Source organism: Polypterus senegalus, chromosome 6, assembly GCF_016835505.1.
Source record: "Polypterus senegalus isolate Bchr_013 chromosome 6, ASM1683550v1, whole genome shotgun sequence".
NCBI classification, from domain to species: Eukaryota; Metazoa; Chordata; class Cladistia; order Polypteriformes; family Polypteridae; genus Polypterus; species Polypterus senegalus.
The window spans coordinates 148,175,323-148,195,595 of record NC_053159.1 but is presented as its reverse complement, the minus strand read 5'-3'; the positions used below and the strand labels follow the sequence as shown (position 1 = coordinate 148,195,595).

At 35.5% G+C, this 20,273-nt stretch overlaps 1 protein-coding gene across 1 annotated transcript in view; it reads right to left on the bottom strand.

Moving 5' to 3' along the window:
- The window catches only part of LOC120530667 (low-density lipoprotein receptor-related protein 1B-like), a 1,848,048-nt gene that overhangs the window by 206,927 nt on the left and 1,620,848 nt on the right, over window positions 1-20,273 (bottom strand). The window contains exon 68 of the mRNA XM_039755091.1: window positions 5,433-5,549. Within this exon, the coding sequence (XP_039611025.1) occupies window positions 5,433-5,549 (117 nt within the window). The remainder of the gene's footprint in view (window positions 1-5,432; window positions 5,550-20,273) is intronic.

The window sequence follows — 20,273 nt, the reverse complement described above, 5'->3', positions numbered from 1 at the left end:
AGTGACCTTACCCCAGGTCACTAGGTTACTTATATGCTTTAAACATTTACTTAATGTATGAACACTTCTTTTGTGGTTTCATTTCGTTTGTGTTGAGAATATTTTGTTTTGCTAAAAACTGGGGACACTGAAACAACACTTTCTATACTTTACAGTAAAACTGATTTCTTTTCTAATTTAACTCTTTCATTATTATGAAGAATTTACTTTAAGCATGTATATATATATATTTAACTTGGTGTGTAAACAGTACTTTCAAAGACAATTTAAAGCATACTCCTCAAAAAAAAGATCAATTCCTTCTACTTTTATCACGACTCCTCAAAAGATCAATTCCTTCTGCTTTTCCTAATCCATTTTTATTGTTAAAAAATGTAAGCATAAATAGATACTTTAAGCTTGAGGTTAACTGGGTCAGGAAGCAGTTGTTTGTTATGATTATCATTTTAAGTTCCTCTTCTGACCTTCCAATGTGGGTTTACCTGGCAATGTCACCCATAATCACCTAATCTCCTTTGGTAAATATAAATCATATTTAATTTGCCAGATGTAAGGATTAGAGTTGCTGTCTCACAACTTTCCTCAGTGGAGTTTCCACATTCTCCCTTTGTTTGGCAAGGTTTACATCCCATATCACAAAGACATGCTTACATTTCAAAGTTGTTCCACCAGCTTCCCATGACCCTGAATTGTATAAATCAGAAAATAGAAAGATGGAGGGGTTTTTATTAAACTAAATTTGGTGGCCTGCAGCAAGCTCTACTCTTTAAATCAGGATGTTCTGAATACAACGTTACATAAAATGATTCAAGCATTCTCATCTCTCTGTTATTGATCTCTTTTAATACATGGCACCTCTCAGTGTAGTGCTACCTCTGCTAGTTTAAACATTCAGCAAATTCTATAAGTAATAATGTTACATTACTGCTAAAAATACAATTTTATAATACGGTGCATTCATTGTTTTTAGTAATAACACATTTTGTAATGGAAGTCTCTAATTTCTATTTTAAAATAAAGGTTCTCTTAATTTGTTTTGGTATAATTGCACTAGGAAAAGGACATAAATATTCTGTACTGCACACTGTACTGTAGTAACAGAAAGAATGAGTGTAAGAAAATCATTACCTTTATTCCTTCTCATGTCTCAAAGTTTTTATGAGAGTGAGTCTTGTAAACTCGAAACGTTGTATGTCGAGACGTTGTAACCCGAAGACCCCCGTAGTTAAATACTATAATTTGTACTGTCGATAGATAGATAGATAGATAGATAGATAGATAGATAGATAGATAGATAGATAGATAGATAGATAGATAGATAGATAGATAGATAGATTCTTACTCATAATGGTTCGTTAATGGCATTATATGGTTCTTTGCAGGGCCGCATGGTTCCTTGTAGAACCATACCTTGAAGGGTTCTTTGCATATGAAGCTGGTTCTTTGTGCTTTGGAAAACTTCCTAATTTGTAGGAAAAAAAAGAACCACTCATGCTTGACAGGCTATCTAGCAGGACACTAAAAGATTAAGCAAACTTGGGGTCTTGTGTATAAAAGTTACACATACACTTTGAGATATATAAAAGGTAAACTTGGCGCAAAGCCATGCACATTTTCATGATAGCCTCCCCCTTTGCATACAAACTTTTCTGCTCGGTTTTGCAAACTGGCGGAACCCAGAGTCAAAGCAGTGCTACTGTTTCTGTGGTCTGCTTTTCTTTTTTAGATTCACATTTATGACGTGGGATTATCAAATACACTGAAATTAATTGCATGTCGTTTACAAAATTTAATTCACTTGATTGTAGTCATTCTGTTACAATATAATGGTGCACAGAATGGTCAAACTATTCCATCTACCATAACTGCTTTAGCGTTGTTAGAAAACATCACAAATGGAAGAATTAGAAGATTAGCGCATATTTAGAGATAATGATGACTGGTTTCTAAGTTGATTTCAATTTCTAAGAACTATCCTCTTGGAGCTGTCTGCTGAACTGGCAAATTCTGTCCACTCTCAGGTTTTTAACCACAGGAGCTTTTCAACATGAACTTGCTGACCAATCGGGTATTTCTTAGTCATCACTGACTTGCACCATGCCAGCTGTATAGGATGGTATTATTCACTTGTCTTTCAGATATATCGAATTTCCTTACACTGCAATTGAACTAGGAAACATTAAAGCGCAATTCACAGCAATGTCCAAATTTAACTGGAGCGGTCAACTCCATGCATATTGCTAGTGCAACTGCGCTGGAAAAGTTTCATCAGCTGGGATCAATCATCAAAGGAATGAGCTGGCATTACATCATCTATAGATAGATAGATAGATAGATAGATAGATAGATAGATAGATAGATAGATAGATATACTTTATTAATCCCAAGGGGAAATTCACATAATCCAGCAGCAGTATACTGGTACAAATAAAACAATATTAAATTAAATAGTAATAAAAATGAAAAAAAAAAAAAATAGCAGGAGAAAATAAAAACAGCAGCTCTGTACAGTTGCAGGTGTTTTTGCCAACTAGTGTGGCAAAAGGCAAGCAGTCCTTTTAAGGACAGTGAGTAACCAGAAAAGAGACATTTAAACAGCAGAGAATCAATGTGTTGTGGCACTTAGCGCCAAAGCTACACTATAGACGCGTCTTCAGAGAATGAATCTGGTTATATAAATAGAAAGCAATTCCGCTCCATTAATGTGCTGCTCTATAGTCCACAGAAAGTGTGTCACATTGTGCATTGAACAGCTTTACAACTTCATTTGAATGTAATTAGCAGAAGTGTATACATATCACTGGTTTGATTGCTTCTTTGTGACAGCCTACACAGCTTTTGCTTTACCTTTAAATGTTACACATTTCACTAAAAATTTTATTTTTTACGCTTTTTTCAAATGTTGCATCACTGCTTCATTCTGATGTATAATGTAAAGATATGCAAAGATTAGTGGACCACTACATTTGCAGTATCCTTTTCAGTTTTTCTTTTTGAGCAGCTTTTAGGTACTCATCTGTGTATTCAGTGCAATAAATATGGTCTATTTGAACAAAGCCATTTTAAGTTGTTCATTTTACTTGGATAAAATACAACATGTTTTCTGTTCAGCAAACAATACTTACATTTAGAGTGTTTTAGGTGTAGGTGTGTGCAGGAAAGAAAACCAATATTTTGTTATTGCCAACATTTTTTTTAATTTAAAATTACAGTAAACTACTTTTTTGCTTCAAGTTTGCGTAGAAAAGCCATAGTAAATTGTAATTGAACTATGAACTTGTTTTTTTCTTAATTTCCATGCATATGAAACTTACAGATGTCTTAGACATGGAGCAATGACCAATGTGACTCTATGAGTTTAAAAGGCCAGGTAGGTTGCCAAAAATTCTTGTTAAGCTATTCAATATCAAAGTAACATTATGGGGTCAGGTCAGGTGAGGTTGGAAAGCATGTACCACATGATAAAACAATCTGGGATCCCAGTTGGCAACCCCCAGACAGACATGTGGTCCATTTATTTAGTTACTTTGTGGCTGTGTGTGCTGGAAAAGAGGTTGGTAAAAATAAAAATCTGTTATTTTAAATCCAAAGTTGTGTTGGGTAATATTGTGTCTGTGATATGGGGCTCAGTGGCACCCCCTTCTGGTTATAGCGTAAAGTATAGAATGCATGAGAGTAAGCCTACCAATATCAAATCTAATTCATTCCACAATAATATAAGGGTTTCATGAAATAAAATTAGATTTTTATGTAAGTGATCATTCCTTGAAATGAATACAAAATCTGAAGTCATCTAATTTACATGTCTTGACCTACAAGTAACTGCACGGGACTATACCCCAATGTCCAAGCGTCCCTGGTCTCCCAATATCTCCATGAAAGAACTCTTGACTTTGCTCCACCTTTTTTGTTGACTTTCCATCTTTCTACAAAACAAATTATATTTAGATAACATGTTCTACTTCGTGGTCCCAAGCTGCTGAACAAGCGTACAATGACCATCTTTACTGCTCCCAGTCTATTGGTGTTCATATACCTGATGAACAAACATCTCTTTACAAATGTCTTGGGGTTACTTAGGGTTTTTTTACTCCTTTATTCTTTTCCTGGTCATCTACAGCTGTACTGGCCCAATTATTTGTCAACAAGTTATAGACTTTCTCAAGTTCAAATATTTATCTAACTTTGGGAATCAGTGTGCTACAACACTTTTGTTTGTTATAATTTACATTTTGCACTTACTAACCTTGGAGTTTCACTCAAATGTACTGCATATATAAGATGATTTTGCAAGTCACCTTGGATAAAGACATCTTCTTCGTGATAATTATTACTGTTGACTTGATATTTCAGTAAAAAAATATTTCATAAGGTTTGTTACATTTCCATCTCTGCACTTGTAGTAATAAAGCTTCTGGTAAAGTTTTTTGTTTTCAGTTGTAAATGGAAAAAGTTTCAGTCATTCCTTAAATGCAAGCATTCTCATATGCAGAAACCAGTTGTGAATGCTAGACTATTGCTGAATGTCCTTAGGCATTCATATAAATGTTTAAAGTCATCGTTCAAATCAGTATGTACTTTATATTTTAGGCAATTGTATAGTTTACAAAAGAATGAGTGAAATACTGGAACAAGTTTAAATCAAGATCTGGAAATTTATTGGACCAATGAATACCTTTTTAACCACTTCATCCATCTATCCATTTTCACAGCCTTATCCAACAGTGGGCCTACCATGAGTATACTGAGCCCACACCTACGACCTGTCACAATGCTCTATTCTAGAGTCACCAGTTAACCTAATAAGCACGTCTTTAGAATGAGGAACGAAAACCAAAATACCCAGAGAAAAATGCACGTGGACATGGGCAAAAAATGAAAATGTCATACAGGCTGTAGCCAGGTCATTATCCTGCCATTTCAAAGCCAGTATCCCGCAGCTTACAGACAGCAGGGACTAAGCCATACCAAATATATATATATAAAAAAATATGTGCTTTTGTTTTAGAGCACAATATCTTTTAGGAAGAACATTTCTATACCTTCCCTTTTTATTAAAAAAGCTACATTTAATCATAAGCATAGACTAAGCTATACTGGAGGCAATCAAATAAAAATATATTTGTGTTTCAAAGTACAATATCCTTGGAAAGCACATTTCCACACATTTTCTTTAATTAAAAAAGTAACCATTTGAATTTGGGTTTTCTAAGAAGAAAATTTAACATATGGTCATTTTTTTCTTTTTAAAGTCACACCTGAAAACACACTAAACAGCAGAATATGACTTCTGCACTAACTTTTTATAAACCTCATTTTAAAATCTTTAAACAACCATCCTTACAATTTAGAATACACAGAAAGGGGCAAACTGACTCTGAATTACCTCCTTTATGTTTAATGAAGTATAATGTGTCAATGTAAATACTTACCACAGCTTTCTTCATCTGAGTTATCACCACAGTCGTTTTGACTGTCACATCTCCAGTGGTCCGGAATGCAGTTGTTATTTTGACAATGGAATTCATGAGGCCCACAGGTCTTTTCATCTAACAATGAAATGGCACAAAATCATCTATATTTAGTATGTATGTAGGGAGGGAAGGTCATTGTACAAAAAGTGTAACACTTTTCCATTTACAAAGAACAATAATTAAATTTTTTTCCTGAAAAATAATTTAGTAAGTTTGGAAATAGAGAAATAAAATAAATATTGATTGATATTAAAAAATAGCCAATGTTATTCACTGCCAAACAAAATTTAAACGATTTCTTCCTTGTCTAAATTCTCCAGCACAGTTTTAAAATATGCATTATATCTAGGTAAAAAACGTATAGCCAATTACAAAACATTTTGCTTTACACAAACATTCTGATCAGACCACAATTACCAGAAATTCTTGTTCTCCACTCTCCTTCTTTCCTGATAAACCTTTCAAGTAATTTTGAATGACCACAAGTCATTGTGGTAAACCCATGATGAAATTTACTCTTCTATATTGCATTGAGCAAAGCTCTTTATTATTATGTCTTTTTACTGTTAACTTAACACATAAATGGCAATAGGGTGCTTTGTCATGTTTTAAAAATGTAAGAGAAGAGCAGAGCAATGGTTTTGTGATTTTTGCAATTCTGTTCTGTTTTACAGATCTTTGTTATAAAGTGAACATATAATGTGCAGCGAGTATGAGGATTTTTCCCAATCATCATGATTGCTGTGACTTTGATTTATGCTGGGACGATTCCAGTTCAGTGCAAAGACGATTCTTCATGTCATCAGTTCGCACACTTCTCGATGATCCAGGATTTTACGGGTGATTTTCTATGTACTTAATAAGTTATAGCATAATGAAAATTGCATAATTAGATCTGGACAACCCTATATATACTAATTGGTACACACACAAAACAATATGAATCGATATGGGTTTTTTCAAATGGAGATACACAGCTTCTTTACATCATCTGTTTATTAATTTGCAAAAACATCTCTGGCCCTTTGCCATGGCCAGGCTGCACTCTATTCTTTCATACGTGGTCACCTGCCCTGCATACTGCCCACGGTTGATTTCTGCCTAAACCCAATGCTACCGTGATAAGATCTGATTACTCTAATCCTAAATTGGATTAAGCAGGTTTAAGATGGCTATGTTATGTTCCTTATCTGTCACATGCAGCACAATGATCCTTAATTAAAAAGGGTGATATTTAGACTGAACTTGAATTATATTAGTGAGTTGTAGACAGAGAACTCCCAAAGCAAAGTGAATTTCTTAAAACCAAAAGACAACCTTGGCTGTAGGTAAAATGTTACCTGTTTTTTTTATTTCATTGTTTGAGATTTTGTATCATAATATTTCACCTTCCTTTTGGAACTAAGTAGAGACAAATGCAAGTATATACAGTGGAACCTCGGTTGGCGAGCATAATTCGTTCCGGAAACGTGCTCGCAATCCAAAGCACTTGGATTTTCCAAAGCGAATTTCCCCATAAGAAATAATGGAAAGTCAGATGATTCGTTCAACAACCCAAAACTATTCATATAAAAATGATATAATACATAATACAAATTAACCTGCACTTTACCTTTAAAAAGAATCATGGCTGGGGTGAGTTTCTAAACTCATGTGGGATTCCACCTAACGGCACAACACGCGGAAGAGCGTCCCAAAGCAATCGCTGTCTCCCAGCGTTGTAGCAGTTCGCCGTATAAGCGCATCCAAAAAGATCGCAGACATGCTATAAATGCCTGTCGTCAATGGGTCATACAAGGAGCATTATAAAGATCCTGCTACAATAAATAACAGCGCTGTTGCTGTTTCAAGCTGAATAAAGCTGGTGTTAAAGTACTGAGACTCAGCTTCATGTTTTGGGGAGCAAGATGGGGACTCACACTTCACAGCGCACACACACACAGTCACAATGCTGTAGTAAACAGTATACGCTCGTACGGATGTTGACTATATGAGTGAGGCACACAGACTCAGACGGAGAATAGGAGATGATTGAGAGAGAGAGAGAGAGAGAGAGAGAGAGAGAGAGAGAGAGAGAGAGACGCTGGGCGAACGAGCGAGATAAGGTGAGAGAGAGAAGAACCATCAGCTCAGTTGTGATCACATGACGCTCAGCAGACAAAGTGTATCCATACTACTCGTATTGCAAGACATCGCTCGTTTATCAAGTCAAAATTTATTAAAAATATTTGCTCGTCTTGCAAAACACTCGTAAACCAAGTTATTTGTAAACCGAGGTTCCACTGTATAAGTGTGTTAACGAAACGAGGCAAAGAAATAAAATAAAAAATAGTTTATAATTAAAACATAATAAATGTAAAACTGTTAAAAAAACCTAAACACCTTAACATCTATAGTAAACGCCCTCAAAAATACTGCTAGAGGAAACAGATTAAAAGCTAGTAGTAGTTGTAGAAGTAGTAGTGATTGGAAGTAATTCATGCCGGCAGACTCCAATATAATCTCCAAAAGTTTTCATGTAACTTGGAAAATACCAGTGATTTGTTTTTTATTCAAACAAAATGTATTATCTAATTTGAGAATAAGAGATGATATTATGTCGATAGCTGAAAATAAAGTTAATTTATTGTGTTCTAATAGATAATTACATTAAACCAGATATATTAAAACAGAGACTTCCACTGTAAAATATTAAGGTGGCAGTGTAATTAATTAACATTTCTAATTTTTTTTTAGTCTCACTGACTGAGTGTGTAAATCACATCCATACATTCTTAAAAATGCTATTTATTAATGTGTAATCATTACTTTAAGCATATTGATACTTTCACCCAGAAGCATGCCATTCAGTATATTCTATCTGTACTAACCATTGTTCACGTCACAGACCTGAATTGTTCATGCGATGCACCTGCCCTTCCAAAGAGTGACATGGCATTCATTATCCAAACCAAATGCTCCTTTCAGTAATTATCTGGTTAAGTCATTGACATTACATAGTTATCTGTATCAAGGAGTTTTACTCATTTATGATATGTTTTTGTACATGGCAAATTGAATTGTTTTCTCCATATATCATAGGAAAAGCAACTAGTGAAAGTAGGAGTTTATATTACTATTAAATTCCAAAATGAATTTGCAGATCCTGGATTCTGGACACAATACCTTTAAACTCCAGAATCTAGTCACTTTTTCCCCCTCTTCTACCAGAAGGAAAATATATAATCATTGGGCAAACAGGCAGTTTGTTTTTAGACTATATGAAGAGGCTGAAATCATCAGAGAAAACTCAACCAAACAACACTCAAATTTTAAATAAGGTACCATAAATTATATTTCACTGTAGTCTGTTTTGCAACAAATACCTTACAAGCTCCCATGCAGGAACAAACTCTGGGCAGAATGCCAGTCCATTGCAGGGTGCACTCAAGAATATACAAACGCAATGGTGTCAATTCACACTGGAATGTTATTTGACCATGGGAGGAATATGTATACAATAAGAGATACAGTAACTCTGCCTCTATGTAAATACATTTCACTAAGGTATAAGAGTAGAGGACTGGAGCCAGAAAGAAATGTATTTGTGTAAGTCAATTGACTGTATTGTCTGACAGAGGATTTAAAGTGCAGTTAGCGATTCACTGTTAATTGTATCATATATAAAAGGTATATCAGCTTGAGTGATAGATGCCTCACAGGACAACATCTTCATGCACAGTATCCATATATCCAACTGTTTATTTGTTCTGTGCTTTTATTTCAGAGTATGTTAAAACTGACGGTTGTTCCTGGCCCAGATGAGCCTCTTTTTGTTATTTTCCAGTTTTAGTAATGGCATTCTTACTGCCGCTCATCCTGTTAAATCTACAGCTCAAAGTTCTCTCTTCATATTTGAAAGTGACACTTTGACCACTGTCATTCAACTGTTGACTCTCACAAACTTGTCTTCTTATTCTATTGTGGCTTTGGTTCTGTCAGAGTCTGTCAAAGTTCTTTTGGTCGTACAGGAAACTGTTATAACTGAAACCTTGGCCTTTTTGCAATTTCTCTAAAAAAAAGACCTACACTTTTAAAGGTTACTATGGTCTCATTGTCTTCTTTTGTTAATTGTCTTTTTAACCATTATGATAGCAATTTACAATGCAATATCATTCAAATAATCTGAGGGTGTAGCAACACAGACAAACGATTTGTAAGTAATCAACAAAGGTTAAGACACCTGCAGGAATTGTTTACATCAACTTTAAAGACTTAATTAACTTCCATTACTACAGAAAAGTTAATTTTAAGTATTGGGTAACCTAAACGTATTTTTCAACCTTTGACAATTTATTGCTTATCTTTGTATCTTTCAGATTATTCATTAGACTTGAACTGCCTCAGTTTCAATAACTGAAGAGGCACTATATAAATAAAATGTATTATTATTATTATTATACTACACACACACATACAGTATATACAGTATTTGTCTCTCCACTAGATAACATTGTACTTGTACTACAATATGACTAATTATAAGAGTAAATGCAGAGATACAAAATAATGGAAAACATTATTAGGTAATAGTTTGATGACCATCAATATGAGCTTGAAGCTGATACCCAAACTAGCTAAGCATCTCAAAATAAATTAAACGATGAGTTTTGTAAAATTGCTCTAAATGTTTCATAGTTTAAAGTTTCTACTGGACACAGCTAAAACAAATTTTAGAAATGTTTCTATTACCATTCATTTCAATGTGCTTCTGTTTATAAAAGCTGGATTGGTTTGTAAATGTATTTTTTTATTTTATTGAACTGTTACAGTTAAATACAGTATTCTGCGTGAAATGGGAAATTCTGTGTAAACAGTCTGAACCTCTTTGAAATAAGAAATGCTATAAACTTAAATCAACACTGATATCAGGCCAACTGAAAATGTTTGAATAGCCATATTTTAAGTCCATGCGTGTTTATTATTACTGTCCCAACTGCCCAATTTTCTTGCTGTAAATCATTACTTTTATTAGAAGCTCTGTTTGGCATTTGCATAAATTAATTAGAACACATATGCTTGTCATTTCTCGCAATTTAATTAAGTAGCTATGAACTGTACCCATAAATACCATGCTAATATATTTGCATCCCAACCTACATTACAATTATCCTTTATACTTTTGCTGTATTTAATATTAAAAACTAATGAATTTTTCATGATATTTTGCAGTTCAATATTTCCTGATTTGTTTAGACTAACCTGATGTTATTAATAGAAAATCTTTCATCTGTGCCTCTATATAATACTAATACATTTAAAATTAATTTACAATAAAGTGTCACAAACACAGAAATACAAATTCTAGCTGAGCAAATGTCACTTCTACATAGAACATCTTACAACTTCAAGTATTTTCTTTATTTATGTATTATTCATTTGGATTTCTACTAAATATCCATCCATCCATCATCCAACCTGCTATATCCTAACTACAGAGTCATGGGGGTCTGCTGGAGCCAATTCCAGCCAACACAGGGCGCAAGGCAGGAAATAAACCCCGGGCAGGGCGCCAGTCCACCACAGGATGCTCACACACATACTCCCACACACCAAGCACACATTAGGGACAATTTAGGATCGCCAGTGCACCTAACCTGCATGTCTTTGGACTGTGGGAGGAAACCCATGCAGACACAGGGAGAACATGTAAACTCCACGCAGGGAGGACGCGGGAAGCGAAACCAGGTCTCCTAACTGCAAGGCAGCAGTGCTACCCACTACGCCACTGTGCCACCCTTTCTACTAAATATGATTTTTAAAAATATTTTCTTCCCCTTTTATGCCAGAACTAATATTCTTCAAAATACTCAATCCATCCATTCATCCTCAAACTAGCTTATTCCGTTTCAGAGTCATGGAAGCTACAGCCTATCTTTGTAGCACTGAACAGAAGAAAGTAACCATCCCAGGCAGAATGCAAGTACTGCAATGTGTGCCCATGTGGACTCCAATACTCACTCAGGCTGGGCCAGCTACGTGTCACCAGCTAAGTTAAGGCTCATGCATTTAGAATGTGGAAGATAAACAAACTACCAAAACTTGTGAGTAATACTGGAAGAATAGATACATACATACACACACGACGATAAACTGGAAGAACTGGGGGAGGAGATATGTACAGGACACTGCTACCCAAGGAGAGCTAGATGGCAACCCCCCTGGGTTGCAGCAGAACCTTGGATTCCCGCAGGGCTCCATGGGAGTTGGAGTTTGGCACAGCCCTGTTGGGTTCTGTGGGGTCTGCCAGGGAGAGCTACAGAGCCCTACTTTTGGTGTCCACCACACCTGGGAGTACTTCCAGATAATGCTGATGAGTCACCTGAAGTACTCCCAGGTGCAGCATAAAAGCTGCCACCTCACTTCACTCAAGGAGCCGGAGTCAAGAGGGAGAGAGATGAAGCTTGCTAGGGGAGGAGTATGGGAGGAAAGAGTAAAGAAGAGAAGAAAAATAGCTGTTTCTTCATACACGTCTACTGAATAATTTGTTAGCTGAACATAGTCCATGTTAGTGTGTCATAGAGCGGATGTGCAGCATTGTTCATAATGGAACTCAGTTTTGTTTTAATTCTCTCCTCTACTATGACCCTCAATAGGTCCAGATTAACCAAAAGCCCCGTTTTTAGTGACTAGACTAGAGTTCAAACCAACTCTCATAGGCTGTAAGGAGGAAGAGCTAACAAATGCAGCACCATGCTGCTCTCTCTTTTAAAATGTACTGTCTGTTTACATAAGAGTGCATCAGCACTTCAAAGGTTTACTGAGATTACATAGTAGATTACTGCTACAATTAATGAATTCAACTAAACAATGAAGCTTTTTAAAGCAAGGTACATTGCAGGCTTCTACCATAAGGACTGAATCAAAATTAAAACAAAAATGCTTTTAGCTTTTTAGCCTTGGAAATTGTTGCACTGTTATTATTTTATGTCACAGTAAACACATCACATTTATGCTATAGTTTGAATCAGAAATGTGTTATAAAGTGAATTTGTAAAGAAGCTAGTATATTAAATTTTTGAAGTGTTCTGTTTTTTCCCCCTAATGCAATTTTTTAAGCAAGCCATATTTCAGCAATGTGTGTTGTCAATTAGCAAAAAATACATATTTCGTTATCCTCAGATCTGTTTAAAATGTAAAATGGATGAAGTATAGACTTTATTAGATATGAAAAATAAAATGACATGCAGAGTTTATTGCCTTTGTTTTCAAATGATTTATTCAGTTCTCATGAATCTATTTAAATGTAGTCTCTGTAGAAGAATCTGTAAGGTTGTGTAGAATGACTATTCTAATTTTATACCATACATTCTGAAGACTCCTGTATGGAATAATACACACTCCTAATGACACCTTAAAAATAACACCAGAAACTGTTTGCACATAAGGCTTTTAGTTTCCTTTCTATTGTCGGACAGAACAGCATTTTCAATGTCCTTTTCATCATAAGCATGAAATAGTACAGTATTTTTCATCTAGCAAAAATACAGTAGAAAGTCTGTGCTGGCTGGTAAAGCTGGCATCATTAAGCTACCTATTATTTCATTCATTATACATATTCTTCGAACAGTTCATTACGCTATAAGTAATATTCTAATAGGACACAGTTAACTCAGGCAGACCTTTATCTCGAAGGAAAATTTATCTGAAACATGGATATAGACAAAAATATGTAATACAATTTCACGCCTCCTGTAACATAAACCAAGAAACAAGAAATGCTGTAAATTATCATATAACCTTAATAAACGGGTAAGATTATCATAGAAAAAAATGTGGAATTCTGGCATTACACACTGTTACAATTATTACATTCATGTTCCACATACCCATATTTATAGGGTGGTCCAGATCTAATTATGCAATTTTCATTACGCTCTATAACCTATTAAGTTTATTACATAGAGAATTCACAAAAAATTCTTTTTGTTTCCAATAGATGGCAGCACCTGCCCTGCATTCCAAAATGACAGGGAGACGGTTGTCAGTCTAACAGCGGGTGCGATGTGTTTGCCTTTTCATAATTGCATAATTAGATCTGGACCACTCTGTACAGACCAAATGTGTAATTTAGAATACCAAATATTATAACACTGCACTTAGGTCTATTGCTCTGGGGTCTTGAGAATGCAAATGCAAAACCCATTGTTAGCATTTGAAACTTTCAGAAAAGGAGATAAGAACCATCTGATAGGATGCAGATAGCATTCTTAGTTATGAGAAACTCAGTGAGAAAAGATGGCTACATTTCAATAATTTTAGTAGTTTTATTAATGTTTGTTGTGTGTTTTGATAACAATCCTGTTTTCCAAACCAACAAAAATGTAACAATGAGTTCAATAAAGGACTTGAAAAACAAAGTATAGTTCGATCTATGATAGTCACTCAAAAAGTAACGCGTATGTTAGAATTACCAACAAGTAAATGTATAGAGTAAAATGCAAAAATACACATCAAAAAAATTATGATTTTGCTCCTAACATTAAACAATATTACAATAAAAAGAGGGCCTTAAAATAAACATATTATAGAGAAGATAATTTCAGTGTCAGTGTAATAACTAAAAGCACCCAAAAATTAAAGAAAATAATACAAAGGACCAGGAAATGGTATTATCAAATGGGGAAAACAAAGGATTAGTCTTTTAATAGGTACAAACCTCAATTCTATATCAGGAAAAATTCTACTATAAGTTAAAAATTCAATGCTCAAATGAGTACAACAAAAGGCTTGGCTACCTATAAATCCTCTTCCTAAATAAATCACTACCCAGCAGTGAGTAGTGTCACATGCGAGTGCTTAGGAGATAGTTCTCTACCAGTCCAGGGGTGGTGCTGTGTTATAATGCTCTCTCTTTTTTTCCCTCTGCAGATAGGAAGATAACGGTGCTCCATCAATGACATCACTTCCAGTGTCTGTTCACCTGGACCCGCCTCTTCCTGACCGGCAGCCATATGACCAGAAGAACCACTATCTTCAACAGTCTGCAGTCTGACTAAAGGAAATCAGAAGACTCAAAACTTTGCACTTCATGCGTGCTTTCTTTTACACCTTTTGAGTGCATTTATTAGATGGGATTGGCCTTCAAGGTGCCCCAAATCATTTTCTTTGTCCTGTGATTTTCTTACAGTAGATGGTTTAGTAATTATCCATAAACAAATAAACATAAACAATCCATAAACAAAACAGGCAGAGTGGTGGCTCTGAGGCTAGGGATCTGCACTGGCAATCAAAAGGTTGCCGGTTCGAATCCCGTAAATGCCAAAAGGGACTCTGCTCTGTTGGGCCGTTGAGCAAGGCCCTTAACCTGCAATTGCTGAGCGCTTTGAGAAGTGAGAAAAGAGCTATATAAATGCAAAGATTTATTAAACACTGAACATGCCATCATTTTTCTAAACTGATTGTGCAATAATGTCATGTGTCACAATGCATGTGGTTACATGGAAGAAACAGATGTCATTGATTCACACACAAAATTTGTGGTCAGGCAAATCTCGCCATGAAAACTGAAAACTCGCAATGCAATAGAAATTACCATCATAAAAAGTAAACAATAAGAGAAATCAAAGTATAACATCTAAAATGAATCAGATAATGACAGAAATGAAACAACCAAAAAACATTCAAAATAAAAACATGACAGCAGAATTTGTAATTCAATGAAACTGATTTGCTCAAAGGCCTGAATACTTTTTCTAGGCAATATCTACAGGTATATATAGACACATTCTCAAATCTACTTATTCCAGTTTAGAGGCATGGGTAGGGCTCTTTCTCTCATTAATGTCACTATAGGAAGATACTGTAATTTAAAGTGCCTTCACAAAGTTGAAACTGCTCAATTTAGTTATTTCAGCCAACCCCCAGTTTTACACACAGTCTCCAAATTAGTTGACTCCTGATATGGGACACACTGCCTAAAATCCAAGCATAATATTGACCTATATTACATTTTTTAACTGTAAAAAGAAAAAACAGACTAAATCTGTTTAGTCCAATATATTATTGTATTCTTTGAATGCCTGTTACACTCAAAAGGCATCTTGTGTTAAAGTATAAAGTATAACCTCTTCCTTCAGCAGTTTTTTATTCAGTTGAGGCCTGGAAATATATAACCTTTACTTTAAAGTTTTGTTTTGTATTTTTACCTCAGATTTTAAACTAGATTTTTTTTATAAGTTGATCTGAATAAACATTTCTGCTAAATAAATAATGCATTTCAGAATATTCAGTTGCTTCTTTTGTAAACTAAGTAAAGACTCACCATACCTTAGTTTATATAAGACAGACAGGTCATAAAATTTTTTTTTTTTTTTTTGCTCTCTAGGAGTAAAAAATATATAGCTTGGAAAAATTATAAATGAGTATGCATCACATGTTTAATAAACCATTATTGATTTTGTGTTAGTCTACCTGTCTTTGCTTTCTTTTTGATTACTTCATTCGTAGTTAATCCAGTTTTAGTGATGTGTTGTAATTTCAAGTGTCACATTTGTTTGAAAGCTGCAGTCTTCATATGTGTTTAAAGGAACATTGCATGAGTCAAAGGGACTTTATGAGTTACAGATCCAAAAGAAAGTAAAAATATAAAAAATATTGCATGTGGTACAAAAGTGCTGTATATTTAGCACCCAGAATATGTAACCTATGACTGAATATATTCAAATGTATACTTATTTTTAAGAAGAAAATTCAACATTTTTGGCTAATACAACAGTTTTTGTCATGTTATTACCAAGAAATGCAATGGTAACTTTGAAATGTGTGGTACAGTAACTCTAGCTCAATCTACCATCTCACACCAGAATGAAAAGAGGACAAGAGCAAGAAAATGGCTGACAGGGACATGTCATTTGACAAATTATGAAAATTGAAATTCTTTTAAAGGTAGAAAGTTTCAGAACTGACTTCTATACACAACATTAACTTGCATATGAAGTCACCCTTCATGGGCGCTATGATAATCAATCAATCAATCAATCAACATTTATTTATATAGCACATATTCATACAAAAAAATGTAGCTCAAAGTGCTTTACAAAATGAATAGAGAAATAGAAGACACAATAAAAGATAAACATAAGTCAACATTAATTAACATAGAATAAGAGTAAGGTCCGATGGCCAGGGTGGACAGAAAAAACAAAAAAAACTCCAAAGAGTGGAGAAAAAAATAAAATCTGTAGGGGTTCCAGACCAAGAGACCGCCCAGTCCCCTCTGGGCAATCCACCTAACATAAGTCAAACAGTCCTCTTAATCATCAAAAATAATCAACTAATGGGTAAAGCATCTTGGGGTACATAGCCATTGCTGATCAGCTCTGCAATGGTTGTCTACAGACAGCTCCAAATGAGAACAACAAAGAATGAAGACCGAATGAACTCATCAGGAAGTATCAAGCACTTACCCATTTACAGTATTAATTTGTTCCTTTTCACTCCTGAAAAAGAGTGCATCAATAGGGTCAAAAATTACATCTAGCCGTGCTTAGCCAAAATAGTATTCAACACCACCAAGGCTCAATATTTATGGCTAGTGTGGAAGACTGACTTAATGAGAGCCAGAATTATATTATTACAATAATATAGTTTATGGTACTAATACGAAATGATTATGGTGTCAGAGAGTGATGATGTGCCACCTGCAATTAGTGCATGAATGGCACTCTGTTTATGCAACAATATTGACCTAGGAACCTATGCCAACCAGAGAAACAGCAGCAGATGCTGAAAGAATGCACTGTACAGTCCAATATTCAACAGCTGCAGCAAAGTTTGCCATAAAAGGATCTTTCAACTTGAAGTAGGACAACATGTGGTCAAAGGAACAGCACAAAGTGTCTATACACTGTAAAAAGATGTCACAGTGGTACAAATACACTGTCAGGGAAGGGGGTTTCTGCAGAAGAAAGAAAGCATTATGAACTTTTAAAAATTCTCTATTCACATGGCTATTGAAAAACAAAATTAATATTCATTCTTTTAGTATGACCCTCATATTTTTAAACAGTTCAGTCAGACAGCCAATTCTGTCCCTCCTTCCTATTCTAATTTATATTAAGATCCATTGTCAGTCTATTGTCAATGATTGTCTTCACAAATTTTTTGTGCCTAACCCCCTGCCCAGTGTTCTTTTAAATTTGTTGGAACAGAAGAGAGCATCTCACATTCATATCCAAAGCATCAGTGTTAAACGTATTTTAGTTATAATTATTTTTATTATATTTTCATTGTCCTTATCTAATGAAAGTCTAATAATGAGAAATTTCCATAGCGGATTAAACATAACACTTTTTACGTTAACTAATCATCCATCCATCCATTATCCAACCTGCTATATCCCATATATGACTACGGGGTCACAGGGGTCTGCTGGAGCCAACACAGGACGCAAGGCAGGAAACAAACCCCGGGTAGGGCGCCAGCCCACCGCAGGGCACACACACCCACACACACCCACACACACAACACACCAAGCACACACTAGGGACAATTTAGAATCACCAATGCACTTACCCTGCATGTTTTTGGACTGTGGGAGAAAACCAGAGTACCTGGAGGAAACCCAGGCTAACACGGGGAGAACATGCAAACTCCATGCAGGGAGGACCCAGAAAGTGAACCCGGGTCCCCTTAACTGCGAGACAGCAGCACTACCCACTATGCCACCATGCCGCCCTATGACAATCATTACACTATAAATAAACTTTAACTGTTTAACATATGGTTCAGTTACTGTAAAAATACATATTATATTCGTTCTTTACACACTGTTCCTCTGAATGTATGCTGTATAGTGGATGTTACAGATGAACTGGAAAATCTACCTTATGGCAACTAGCCCAGACTTCTGGCAAGGGGCCCGGCTAAGTGCAAAGCAAGGCAATATTTTTCAAATAGTCTAGGATCATTACAATGAAGCTGAAATTTGTGCATGTACTGCATAAACACAAGAATTACAGAAAAAAGATTGAAATATCACAGACTACTCTGAAGGTTAAAGACAAAATGTGTCCATAAAAATACCTCCCATGTACTTTATAATAGCTTAAAAGAGCCCTGTTAAACAAGCATTATTTTTCTAATTTTACATGAGATTATTCATTTTTTTTTGCCAATGAGAAGTAGAGACTGATGATGTTTTTTTTCTAAATGAGTAAAATTAGCTGCTGAGCAAACAAAATGACAAAAAGCCAGTTGCATTAAAGAAGATTTCGAAACTGCACGTTCTATTTGAAGTAATTCCACATGTTACAATTAGCGGATGAGGAAGTTTAATAGTCTTCCAACCAAACAGCAGATGTACAGTGAGGTTGTATTATAGGACTGTTCCAAAGAATGTGAGAAAGAGAGAATGATGCTTAGGGGCACCTCTTATAAGTGATATCTATTCTTCAGTAGAATTTTAAGGGGTCTGAAACTGGAAAGTTGTAAATGTTACATAATTTATAATTACATAAGTGCATGATTTCCATAAGAATAGTAAAGCTGTAATGTCACAAGCGCAAATGTTAGGACTGTGAGATGAATAGGAATCGAAACAAAGCATCAAAACCCAAAACAAGACCCAGACTTATGGCTAGAAATCACAGGGCAAAAAGAGAAAACAGAAAGAGAAAAAAAATAATAATGAAAACAATCTTTAAAAACTTTTGTGTTTTTTTGAGAAATCTGTAAATTTCCACACTTCATTGACCTTAAGAAGTGCACTTTATACCACATAACCTCAAAACCGCTAGCAGCTGCATGGCAACCAATAAACACAATTGCACCAAACAGGAGCTTACATATGAAAACAAGAGGACGCATGGTGTCACAGGAAGAAGCCCCCCCAAAAAAACAGAATTTCTAAATCAAAAAACAAATATCAGGAATAACTGTGGATTATGACATTTGCTGATGACACTGTGATCTGTAGCGAGAAAAGGGAGCAGGCTAAGGTGATCCTGGAGAGGTGGAGATATGTTCTAGAGAGGAGAGGAATGAAGGTCAGTAGGAACAAGACAGAATACATGTGTGTGAATTAGAGGAAGGTCAGTGGAGGATGAAGGGAGTAGAGTTGGTGAAGGTGGATGAGTTTAAATACTTGGGATCAACAGTACAGAGCAAGGGGATTGCAAAAGAGAATTGAAAAAGGATAGTGCAGGCAGGGTGGAATGGGTGGAGAAGAGTGTCAGGAGGAATTTGTGACAGACGGGTATCAGCAAGAGTGAAAGGGAAGGTCTACTGGGCGGTAGTGAGACCAGCTATGTTATATGGGTTGGAGATGCTGGCACTGACCAGAAAGCCGGAGACAGAGCCGGAGGTGGCAGAGTTAAAGATGCTAAGATTTGCACTGGGTGTGACGAGGATGAACAGGATAAGAAATGAGTACATTAGAGGGTCAGCTCAGGTTGGACGGTTGGGAGACAAAGTCAGAGAGGCGAGATTGCATTGGGTTGGACATGTGTAGAGGAGAGATGCTGGGTATATTGGGAGAAGGATGTTAAGTATAGAGCTGCCAGGGAAGAGGAAAACAAAAAGGCCTAAGAGAAGATTTATGGATGTGGTGAGAGAGGACATGCAGGTAATGGGTGTGACAGAGCAGGTATCCTCTGATGAATGCACTTTTGGCTGCACAAATAACCTTCAGGGCAGTACATTAATAATTGTGCGCTTCAATTTCAATACACTGTGCAGCCTAAAATTATTTGTACACTGTGAAAAAATGGTCTAAAATAGAAATGAAATTGAGGATACTGAAGAAACTTTAAAAAGTGT